The sequence below is a fragment of the Lutra lutra genome, chromosome 1, assembly GCF_902655055.1.
Source record: "Lutra lutra chromosome 1, mLutLut1.2, whole genome shotgun sequence".
Lineage (NCBI taxonomy): Eukaryota > Metazoa > Chordata > Mammalia > Carnivora > Mustelidae > Lutra > Lutra lutra.
Genome location: NC_062278.1, coordinates 118651536 through 118664815, shown reverse-complemented (window position 1 = coordinate 118664815; position 13280 = coordinate 118651536). Strand labels below are relative to the sequence as shown.

At 34.6% G+C, this 13280-nt stretch overlaps 1 protein-coding gene across 9 annotated transcripts in view; it reads right to left on the bottom strand.

The window, feature by feature from the left end:
- DLG1 (discs large MAGUK scaffold protein 1) overlaps positions 1-13280 on the bottom strand; it is a 259278-nt gene that overhangs the window by 233867 nt on the left and 12131 nt on the right. For all 9 annotated transcript variants that reach the window (XR_007128143.1, XM_047733750.1, XM_047733758.1 and 6 more), the window contains exon 4: positions 8664-8830. Coding sequence is in view for 8 of the 9 variants with exons in the window: in XM_047733750.1 (XP_047589706.1) it covers positions 8664-8830 (167 nt within the window). In the remaining variant the exon portion in view is untranslated. The remainder of the gene's footprint in view (positions 1-8663; positions 8831-13280) is intronic.

Here is a 13280-nt window from a genome sequence, read left to right as displayed (position 1 = left end):
TGAATAGCTACTACATACAAGTACTACATATATTTTAGTAAACACAAGTCTCTAGCCTGAAGGACAGTCTACTAGAGACCAAAATAACACAAAATCTGTAATTTCACAGCATTTAATTACAATACTGATGAGTATTATCAAGCAGAAGCAGAAAGTGCTATAACGGAGGCTCTGATAATCTGAGAGGTAAAGAAAGGCTCCTACCAGGAAGTGACCACATAGTTATCCTTAATTCTCTTGTAGTGATCTCTATCTTACTCTCACAACCCATTTCCAATCTGTCCCAAATCCTTGTGTTCTACTTTAAAATATCCATAATTCAGCCACTTAGCACCTCCATTATCACCACTCTGGTTCATGCCTACATGCATCCTTAACTGGATCACTGAAACAGACTCCTTAATAGGTCTCCTGCTTCTACTCTTACCACAAACTATTTTCAACAAAACAGCCTAAGTGATCCTTTTAAAGATTAGGTTAAATGTAATTCCTCCAGTCCAAAACCCTGAAGAAGCTTTACATGATCTGCTTCTGCCTTACCCTCTGACCTCATCTCCCACTACTCATTCCCTTACTTACAACCTTCTAAACATACTGGCCATCTTGCTATTTCTCATACAATCCAGCCTTATGCCTTATAATCTTTGCACTGATTATTTCCCCAAATAGCTGCATCAACTTCCAACTCTCTGTACAAATACCATGTTCTTCAATCAGGCCTACCATGAATAACCCTAGTAAAAACTGCGAAGTGTACGGGAATGTACTTTGTAAAATTGCAAAGGAATCTGACATTCCTGATACCCTCACTCAGCTCTCTTCTTTTTCCCTTCCATATCACTTATCACCTTCTAACACACTAAATAATTTATTGATTATTACCAGCATGGCCACTAGAATGTATGCTCCATGAGGACAAGAATCTTTGCCTTTATTCAAGCACATTGTTCAGTGTGTGATACATACCAGATGCTCAATTATTTGTTGGAAGAACTGATATTTAAAATAAAATGCTAAAAATAAGCAAGAGTTGGCAAGAAAGAACTTCCTATGCAGAGGAATTATGTGGGGACCCTGAACGAAGAGGAACCAGTAGCCAAAGAATGAAAGAGTTTTACGAGAGTGGAAAAACAGGCAGTGGTCAAATAATTAGGATTTCTGAGTCTCATTAGAGATCTCCCACTTCATTCTGAGAGGAACAGAAAGCCAATGAAGGGTAATGAAATGATTTGCATTTTATAAAAACAATCTTGGAGGCAAAGTGGTCATAAATGGAAAAGGTGCAAATGTGGATGCAGATAGGCCAAAGAGACCATTACAATAATCTAGGCAAAAAATGAGGGTGGTTTAGACTAAAGTGCAAGAATGGAGATGCACTGAAATGCTGATTCATGTGAAATTTTGCAAACTGCAGTATGGATTACAGATGTAAATGTGGAAAGTGAAAAAAAAGTTTTTAACAAATAATAAAGTAGGATAACTTTATGACTTTGAAGCTGAAAAACATTTCAGTAGGCATAAAGAGCATTAACTATATGTTAGATTTAAGAAATAATGAAAAGGTATCATTAGTAAAAGCATGCCTCAGAGTGGGAGAAAATGTGTATTATACATATATCCAACAAAGGAATCATATCCAGATAGAGATCTCCTACAGATCAATAAGATGAAAAACAATGGGGGGGATGAGAAACTTAGACACTTCACAAAAGATAGCAAAATGAATAATAAACATATGAAAAGGTGTTAACTATTAACCTTGTTAAGATAAGGAAAATGCAATACAACAATATGAAGTACCATCACATACCTACTGAAATAGTTTAAATTATTAATAAAAAGACTGACAATAACAAGCAATGGTAAACTTGTAAAGCAACCAAAACTTGCATGTACTGGTTGTAATTATAAAAATCAGGCATAACCATTTTGCCAAACTGCTGTTATTATGTTCCAAAATTAAACATAAGCATATAATTTTCACAACTGGGTATATAAACAACAGAAACACATACACAGGTGCACCAAAAAATATACACACGGTTCTACCATAACATTTTGAAAAAGCAAATTTGTTCCAATACGATTGACGTATTAGGGAACAATGGTAGCTAACACAAATTTCATGTTTGCTTAAGTCCAATCTTGTCCATACGAAACACTAGGTGAGAATAGAAAATTGCACCCAGATGAAACAAATAGAGAAATACACATAGAGAAATACACAAAAACACACATTTCAGACCTTAGCTTATTGAATGTTAGGATTCACAGTCACCCACACCTGTTAATAACACTACATCCAATTTCAGATAAATTCCTGGGCCAGCACTGGGCAATAACTCACAAGCTGAATCTTTTTTTTTTTTTTTATATTTTATTTATTTATTTGACAGAGAGAGCGATCACAAGTAGGCAGAGAAGCGGGCAGAGAGAGAGAGAGAGGAGGAAGCAGGCTCCCCGCCGAGCAGAGAGCCTGATGCGGGGCTCGATGCCAGGACCCTGAGACCATGACCTGAGCCAAAGGCAGAAGCTTAACCCCAATGAGCCACCCAGGCGCCCCTCACAAGCTAAATCTTAACACACACTCCTGTAAGTGTGTTTAGAAACTGTGCTGCCATTTTTATCAAGATACTATCTTTTTTAATATGTCACTCACCAAGTTTTGAGCTTTGAGTCTCTAACTCCATTTTCTACATAAGCCCTGTAGTTTTTATTGCACAATTTTGCATTTTGATTTTTAAGAACATATATGTTGTGCTATGGCAGAACTTTCTATAAAATAATGTTCAAAGCAGCACTAACCCAAAACTGAAAACAACACAAACAGCCATCACCAGAAAGGATAAATATACTGCAGTATATCTACAATGGAATATTATACAGCACAGAGAAGAAAAAAAACTTCCACTCTTGGAGGAAATTCTCAAATATAAGAAAAAAGTAAGACAGTACATACTGTACGAATCTGTTAAAATATAGTTTTAGGAGAGGCAAAACTCATCCATGATGTTAGAAATCAGGATGGTTCTTTGAAGAACAGGATACAGGTAGTGACTAGGAAAGGTACAAGGAAGATTTCTTTTGTAAAATGAGACATAATGTACATACCAGAAAATTTACCAAATTTTAAAACATACAATTCATTGGTGTTCAGTATATTCAGAGTTGTACAACCACCATCACTATCTAAGTCCAGAACCCATTAGCATCATTCCATTTTCTTTTTCTTGACTGGGTATATCCACAATGCAGTAATTCATCAAGCTATACATTTATGATTTGCGTAGTTTTATGTATAAATACTACCCAGTACTTCAATAATTTAAATTAATGTTCAGATTCAACCGGGTAGACTGAATACATGCTTTTAACTCTACTATCTCCTAAAATTTTACTTAAATTAAAGCAGATAGAATTTTTTAAAGCACTAAATCAAAAGGTCAAAGAGAAGGGAAAAGAATCTATATTCCCTACTCAGAGAATTTCCTCCCCCTGAAGATGAACTCAGAAGTGCTGAAACACGGAGCTTGGAGATAGCAGAGATAACTGAAAATGAGGACATTACTGAAAAGACTAAGTGTGTATTCTTCTAAACATACCTGACAATATTTTTTTTCTTTTTACAGTCATACTATACCTCCTGATATGTAATCACTTAATAACATAGAGAGGATATAGAGTCTATATTTTTATGCCTGCTTTTTCATATTGCATTAAGTGGCTGTACCATAATGTGTTTATCCAATTTCCTTTTTTATAGTAATCTCTACACCCAATGTGGGGCTTGAACTCACCACCTCAAGATCAAGAGCTGGGTACTCTACTAACTGAGCCAGCCAGGCACCCTTAACCAGTTTCTTACTGATAATAATTTAGATGGTTTCCCTGTTGATTTTTATGAATATTACAAGTAATACTGCAACAAACATGTGTATATATATATAGCTAAATATATATTAATTTGTGTAATTATATCTGGAACATACAGCTAGATCAAAGGATATGAATATATACTGTTGTCTTGCAGAAAGGTTGCACCACTATACCTCCTACCAACAGTATAAGAGTTTGTTTCCTCACATTTAATTAATCTTTGACAATCAAATTAGTTAAAAATACTCCCCTTGTCAATTTGATAGCATGCTTTTGAAGTGAGGTTGAGCATCTCTTCAAAGGCTTACTTGGTCCATTGGTAATTCTTTTTCTCTAAACTGCCCAGTCACTTCCTTTGGTCACTTTTCCATTGAATGTTAATGTTTTTCTTACTGTTCTGTAAAGAGGGTTTTTTGGGTTGAGAAGGGGGGAAATTAGTCCCTTTTTATAAATGTAACAAATTCCCCCATTTCTCAATTGTTTAATGTACCTTTTCAAGATATAATTCTCTAACTAAACTTCAAATAATCAAACTTTGTGATGATCACAAAGAAATTCCACAAAGTCAGCATTCTTTTTTTTTTCCCTTCCATTTTACTAAGTGGAGCCACGCAGGGCTTGAACTCATGACCACAAGATTGAGACCTGAGCTGAGATCAAAAGTCAGACACTTAACTGACTGAGCTACTCAGGTGCCCCCAAACTCAGCATTCTTAACCTTTTAATTCTTCTGGATTTTGATTGCGGTCATGCTTAGAAAAGCTTTTCCTACCCAAAAATCATTAAAATGGTCATTTTTATGGTTTCACGTCAAAAAACAAACAAACAAACAAAACAAGCCTTTGACTCTTTGGTGTGCTTGCAATGTACTATCAAAAACAGAACTGCCATAGACTGAATGTGTCCCCCCCCAAAATTCACATGTTGAAATGCTAAACTCCAATGTGATGGTATTTAGGAGATGGAGACTTTGGGAGGTCATTGAGCCATAAGGGAGGCTTTGTGAATGGGATTAGTGTCCTTATGAAAGTGTCCTTATAAAAGAGACCATGGTGAGCTCCCTCACCCGTCCTCAACATGAGCACACTGAGAAAAGGGCCAACTAGGAACTAGGAAAGTATATCTACCTGTGACCTGATCTTGGACTGCCCAGCTTCCACACTGTGAGAAATAAATTTGTGTTGTTTATAGGCTACCCAATCTGTGATACTCTGTTACAGGAGCCCAAAAGGACTAAAATAGGATACTGCATCCTTTTCTGTTGGAATTTCTCATTAAGTCAGGCTATTTCTCCTACTCTTGCCTCTTGGTTCCTTTTAAATACTCTTCCTTACCATCTCTAAAATTCACTCTTATTTTAGGATAGATTTGTTTCCGTAAAAATGACATGTGTTCATTATTTTTTTAAAGTAACAGAGAAAAGTACTAAAAAAAAAAAAAAAAGTCCCCATCACCCAGAAACAATCATTAATATTATGCAAACATTATTCCAAACAATATACTAGGTATATGTTCAAAGTAGAAGACAGATATACCAAACACAAAAAAGTTCTAAGAAAATGGGATACTGCCATGTCACTGCAAAAATAAATGGCATTAATTTTCATTTTACTACATCAGAAGAAATATAGGAAATGAAGTTACAAGCACACAAATTAACTGACAAATGAAGATCTGGCAAGTTAGATCAGTTAATAACAAAACGAGGACAAAACAAAAAGGACAAGAAAGAAAAGTGAACAAATGTTTTACAAGACAAAGATTTTCACTTTAAGAAAGTAAGAGAAGCATGCCCTGGAAATTGTTCTATCTCAAAAACCTCTTTTGCAAAAAAAAAAAAAAACCCTCTTTGTGATAATCCTACAAAAGTGAACATGAAGTAAAAGAAACAGTAAGATTGTGTTGCAGACAACTTTGTCACAAAAACATTACCTTTCTTTCTACTACCTACCTACCTACCTATTTTAAGGTGGGGAGGGGAGAGAAGGGGAGGGAGAGAGAATCTTTAGCTGGCTCCACACCCAGGGCAGGGTCCAACTAGGGGCTGGATTTCACAACCCTGAGATCATGACCTGAACTAAAATCAAGAGTCAGACCCTTAACCAACTGAGCCACCCAGGTGCCCACATTACCTTACTTTTTTATCCAAGAATTAAATGCACAAGTGCAATAATAACCTAAAATTTGTATGAGATAAAATATTTTCATATTATTTTTTAAGTTATAGTCAAATAAAAACTTCCTCTGCATTTGTTTTAATTTGGGTCAGTGGACTCTCTTCAACTACAAAACTTTAAATAAGGTGAATTAAATGTTCGAAGTCTCTTTTCAGTCCTAAACATTATCCTCCAAGTGTCTAAAGCAATCGAGTCAAATGCCTCTTAGCCAAGTTTTCTGTCCAAATTAAGCATCCATAAGTGGGGAACAGGGGAATATACTTTCCTTCTACGCTCAAAAAAAGTAGAAATGAAACCTATAAACATTACAGGGGTTTTTTTGTTTGTTTGTTTGTTTTTTAAGACCTTAGGACTGTCACCCATCAGTGTGTTTCAAAACTATTTACATTTTCAGGCAAGCATCTATCAAGGTATTCTGTTCTCTCTACAAAACAGTACTTCTTTTTTTATTTAAAGATTTTTTTTTTTTTTTTTTTTTTTGACAGAGAGATCACAAGCAGGCAGAGAGGCAGGCAGAAAGAGAGGAGGAAGCAGGCTCCCCGAGAGAGCAGAGAGCCCGATGCGGGGCTCGATCCCAGGACTCTGAGATCATGACCTGAGCCGAAGGCAGCGGCTTAACCCACTGAGCCACCCAGGCGCCCCGACAAAACAGTACTTCTTTTGAACTAAACTTAGCTCACTATAGATTTGACACACACAGATCTTCCCTTTTTTAAAAAAATCTGGTACTTGATGGACACATCTCCATGATCCCATTGCTAAGTTTAAACGTGAATGGGTATTAATTTCAAGCACACTAGAGCATTTTCATGTGCCAAGCCCTAAGCAACATTTTAATCATAATCCCTTCTCATCCATTTTCCTAATTAGACCTCCCATTTATAGTCTGAAAATTCTTTTCTCCTATTCTCCTTTAACATGTCCATAATACACCCTTTAGGAAATGCAGAAACCAGTACTGCACAGGGGCTTTCTAAATACCAGTGCCTCACTTTACGCAAGTGGAAATCTTCCGATACTCTTCTTTTTTTTCCCTTAAGATTTTATTTTTAAGTAATCTCTACTCCCAACGTGGGGTTCTAGCTCACAACCCTGAGATCAAGAGTCACACGCTCCACTGACTGGGCCAGCCAGGCACCCCTGAAATTTTCTAATACTACTCATGATGGAATTCAACGCCTTCCTGATCTTTCTGACTGAACTCTATATAGAAATTAACTTCCACTGTGCAGTATTATCCACTTATTTAACCTTAATGAACATTTACTTTTATTGGCTACATTGAGCCAGCCATTATCTAAACAATCTCCTATAAAAATAGGCAAATCAACTATAAGAACTCTATGCTTTATACTCATAGTTGAACATAATCAATGAGACAATAGAAAACAATAGCTAAGTAATTAAATAAGAAACTCAATTCTCTTAAAATTTAACATGTCTCCTCAAATGCAAAATTTTTAAGCTAGGAAAATAAATGTGAAATAAAAACTGTACTAATAGTTAACATTAAAAAAAATCTATTTGGAATTGATCACAAGTGCAAATGATTTATCAACAAAAGGGAATAAAAATGGAAATGATCCAAGAGTGATAAAAAAGAGATTAAAAAAAAAAAAAGATACAGAAACAATAAACATACAAGTGCAGAACAGGATTAGTAAAGAGAACTGTGATCTGTTACAAGGTATGAAATCTAAGGGTAGACTTGCCCAAACTAGCTAAATAAGCTGGGTCAAGTCATTCCTTTTCTTTTGGATCTCAGTTTCCGAATCCTTAAAATGAAAAAGAGGGATCAGATGTGCTGCCTGCTTTAAAATTTTACAGTTCTATGTGACATAATATAAAAAAAGAAAACTCAGAAACTGTCTGCTTCATTACCAAAGGGTTGTCTGGTTGCTGCCCACCACTACTTTTCCCTGATTTATTACTCACCAAACAGAGGCTGATTCAATTTTCCAAGCACTTCTCTAGTACAAACTAGAAGGGACTAGAATCAAATTCAGTCAGACAACCACATTCAAATGACTAATGTTTGTCAGATAGAAGCCTCATTACAAAATGCTTCATATATCTCTGTTCTATCTAACTTTACCAGAAACAGTACGTTACAACTAAAAAAAGAACATTACTAAAACAGTCCTTAAAACTTAAAGAAATATAGTTTTAACTACAGAAAAATGCTGAAACCAATGCTAACCTTAAGATTTACTGATCAGTCTTTAGTGAATTTTATTAATGCAATCTTCAAGTCAAATAAACAGAATCATTGGAGTATATGTAGCAATTAATCGGCCCAGCACAGTAAAACTATATTCTATTTCTCAAAACAAACAAAAAACCAGAGCAAAATCACCTTTTCAAAATACAATTTCACTGAGGTGTCTCATGCAAAGTGTTCTTTTAATAGTCTAAAGCCAATATTTCAGACCTCAAACCATTTACAACATGTTAAGAAAGGGGCACCAGAGATTCTGAGCTTTTCTCTTCAAAAATATTTGTAATCTCATGGTATTTCCACATAATATCCATTTTAATAAAGTGAAAAAACTTAGCAGCCCCAATAAATTGATTACTAAAAAACAGCCTCAGGAAAAAAATTTATCTTACCTCTACACTAGGGCTAAGGCTGCTTGGCAGTGTTTCTGAAGTCACAGTAGTGCTTGGAAGGCTGGAAATTTCCCAAGTATTCACAGGCTGTATTGGTTCAGATTGCTTTGAACGATCTACACATTTTGGATTATCCAGTAAGGTCACTTCATAAAATTCTTGAATATCTAGAAGTGAAGAAAAGGAAAAAAAAAAAAAAAAATCAAAGTATTTAGATTTTCTAATTAAACTATGCATTGCTGAAACAGCATTAACTCAAAAGCAAAATTTTGTCTAGATTAGTAAAATAAGCCCAATCTTATAATGTACTTAAACAGTGAATATTTTCTCATTTTATTATGTCACAGTCATATCAGAACTTGCAGGGCATAGTGTAAAAAAAGTCACAGGCTTTTTATACTTCAAAGTCAGTGCTGAGTTCAAATCTCTATTCCATCACAAATTAGCTGCCTGTTTAGGCAAGTTACTTAACCTCTGATAACCTGCCTCTTTATCATGTGAATTGTTACAAGTACTGAGTGTAATACATATGAAGTGCACAATGGCACCTAACAGGCTCCAAACCAACAGCAGCTAATTATCACTACTATGAATATTGAAGATGTGAGTCATTACTGATATTTTATCTTTATACCACCAATATCTCAATATAAACCCCTCACATAGTTTTAACTGTCCTTCTAACCAACATGAACAAGAAAGTGAAATACTAAGTTAAATATTTTATATTTTAGAAACAATCAATTAAACATAACAAAACTAAAAAAATCCGTAAATTTATTTAAAGTAGCACAGGACAATTTAAAAGATCAATTTACTTTGCTATCAACTGGAATTATATAAACTTAGCATATTAATACTGATTGTTCATGCCATTCAGAAAGCTCTGACAGTTACATAATGCTTAAGTTCACCACTATCAGTTCTTTATTCACCTAGTTGTATATTTTGAGTTAGTTTTTTAAATGGGAGAAATTATTGGGGTTTTTTTTTAAGATTTTATTTATTTATTCGACAGACAGAGATCACAGGTAGGCAGAGAGGCAGGCAGAGAGAGGAAGGGAAGCAGGCTCCCCGCTGAGCAGAGAGCCCGCCATGGGGCTCGATCCCAGGACCCTGGGATCACGACCTGAGCCAAAGGCAGAGGCTTTAACCCGCTGAGCCACCCAGGCGCCCCAGAAATTATTGTTTTAACAGCAAAGGTGGGAGAATATCCTGTACAGAATCATGCACAATTTCAAGTAACATTTAAACAGAATAATTTTTACTTATTTCTATGATAAAAAGATTAATATGTCCTTTAAAAAACAGTCAGAAAATAGTAGAGACAAAATAAGTCCCTTTTAATAACCAGTAGAATTGTAAAACTTTCTAAGTAAAGAGCTCATAAAAACTAAATCAGCACAGTGAAGATAGTATCAACCCACTTTACAAGGTGTTAAGAATGTTACTAGAGAAAACTGCATATGAAAGTATTTTATAAACCATGAGTTAACTACAAAAAACTGTTCACATAACCATCATGAAAAAAATAATAAACTCAAATTAAGAGCATCAGCTACAGAGTATTCTTACCAAAAATTGCTTAACCTGAACCTAAATCAAACTTTCAGAACCAACTTATAGTTCACAGGAAATAAAGAGGCTAGAGAAACAAGTAAAATGACACCAAAAGAGCCAGGGGGAAAAAAACAGATTCAGAAGGGGACATTCCATAAGACAAATGCCAGTTTCTTTACCAAGTCAATGTCATGAAAAGGAAGAGAAATTATTTGAGAGGAATTTTTTTAAAATAAAGGAAATGAAAAAAACATAGCAATTAATTGCAATAAGTGAGGCTTGACTGGCAGGGAGGGGCAGGGGGATATAAAAGACATTGTGATAATTAGGGAAATTTAAATATGGACTATTTTCCGAAAATACTACAGATTTTTTTTTAGGATATATATATATATATATATATATATATATATGAGAATATGTATACATTTCTGTGGCAGGACATATACTTCTACATATATAAGAAACACATATTTATTATACGCAGAGGATATATATTCATAGATCTATAGAGAAGAAGTATCTTCTGCAAGAAAATAAAGATATCAGAGCTCCTAGTGTAATTATGCTCCCCAAAAGCGCTGAATATTGAGTAATTTGAGTAACTGGAAGATTACCAATCTCAAGGTAAATAGCCCACATCACTACAAAAAAACTTCATTATATTTTCCATTATTGCAAGTCGAGTTTGAAATGTTAACCTTCTGTGACCTTTTATTCTACCCTTAACAGAAATACTGCTGTATTATCCTTCAATAACATCTCTAACAAATATCTCTATCAGTGCTGTCCAAAAGAACTTTCTACAGAAATGAAAATGTTCTATAGCTGTACTCTCCAATATGGTAGCCACTAGCTACACATGGCTATTAAGCACTAAAAATGTGACAAGTGTCACATTTTTGTGAGGAACTGATTTTATAATTTTATTTATGTATAATTAAATATTCACAAACAGCTAGTAGTTATCATATAGGACAACAGAGATCTAGACTAGTATAATTTGGAGTAACATTTTACTATCTAGGAAGATCAAGGAATAAAATGCTCCCTATGTGAATTTTTCAAAAGTCCATTCACATCCTGCTACTTACTGTCAACTGAAATGCCTCATCTCTTAAAAAGTCCTTTCTTATTTGCTGAAACTGAGCTCTTATGGACTGGAGAATCAAATATTCATATTATTTTAACTATATCAGGCTTAAGACAACATAAGCTGAGTAAATACTCATTAGAATGACTATTATCAACAAAACAGAAAACAACAGGCTTTGATGAAGATGTAGAGAAATTAAACCCCTGTCCACTTATTGGTAGGAATAGATATAGTCATTGTGGAAAACAGCACAGTGATATCTCAAAATATAACAACATAAAATCACCTTTTGATCGAGCATGAGATTCTGGATATATGCCCAAAAGAAGTGAAAGCGGGGACTCAAACGGGTTATGTGTACATCAATGAGCACAGCAGCATTATTCCCAGTATCCAACAGGTGAAAACAACCCAAATATTCATCCACAGATGAATGGTTAAAAAACAAAACGTGGAACATACAAACAATGTAATACTACTCAACTTTTTTTTTTTTTAAGATTTTATTTATTTATTTGACAGAGATCACAAGTAGGCAGAGAAGCAGGCAGAGAGAGAGAGAGAGGAGGAAGCAGGCTCTCCACTGAGCAGAGAGCCTGACGTGGGGCTCGATCCTAGGACTCTAGGATCATGACCTGAGCCGAAAGCAGAGGCTTAACCCACCGAGCCACCCAGGTGCCCCACTACTCAACTTTTAAAAGGAACAAAATTCTGATACATTCTACAAAATGGATGGATGGATTTTGAAGACATTATGCTAAGTTTAGGGTAAGTCAGACACACAAGAAAATATTGTATAATTCCACTTATATGAGGTACTACAATAGTCAAATTCATAGAGGCAGAAAGAACAGTTGTTACTGGGGTAAGGAAAGAATGGATTAAGGAGGGACTGGGTGAGGAGGAAATGGAGAGTTATTTTTTAACGAGTACAGAGTTTCAGTCTGGGATGATGAAAAGTTTCAGGAGAGAGAATGAGTGATGGTCACAAAATAATGTGAATGTACTTAATGCCTCTTAACTGTACACTTAAAAAATGATAAACTTTGTTACATATATTTTATCACAATAAAAAAGTAAGCTGGATATGTCAGCTTATTATCATTTTCCTTTATTTATATTTTAAAGGAAAGTGGTAATAAGCTCACATATCCAGCTTATAAATACACACATCCCTTTAATTTTGACCCATATCCCATCTTGACCAACATTCCACACATTTTATTTAACTTGTCCACCACACTGCTTCATTTTTAGGGTATCTTGAAGACTATAAAGATCAGTAACATAGGAATACCTCTTCAGAAATTATTTCTCTATCACAAATTTACTCAGTTGTATCAGTAAAGATTTTTCAAAGCTGCACTTCATCAAAAAGGGTACTCTGGAAAAACTGGACAGAGCTTTCCTTATGAGTCCAAAGTACTCATATTTTATATTTCCCATAGTATCAGCAGTCATTTTTCTTTATAATCTACATTTTATATGTCAGAAGATAATTATATCACTGTTCATAACTATAAAGATTTAGCAAAGAAAAAAGATTATTACTGGGATAGGAGTGTTTCTACAATAACATTCTAAGATTCAAAACATTACTTTCTTTTCCTTTAGATTTTTTTTAAACTGGGGAGTATAATACTGAGTTCCATAAGCTAATGAGCCTAAAGTAAAATTGAAGCTACTACTATCAACAGAAGTCAAAAATATAAAACAAAAACAAGTTCTAGTATAATCTCCGATTCTCTCCCAGTTCTTGAAAATCTGTTTAAAATGCTCAAGTCTCAAATTCCAAGTTATTCTCAACAAACTTCATGAAAATAAAGAATTAAACTAATGAGTTCACCCTGAACACTTAAGACATTCAAACAATGAATACTAATAGAGAATACATTTTGAAGAGGAATAAAAGAATTTAAAAAATGAGATATAACAATGTTTTTGAGAGATGGAGAAAATTG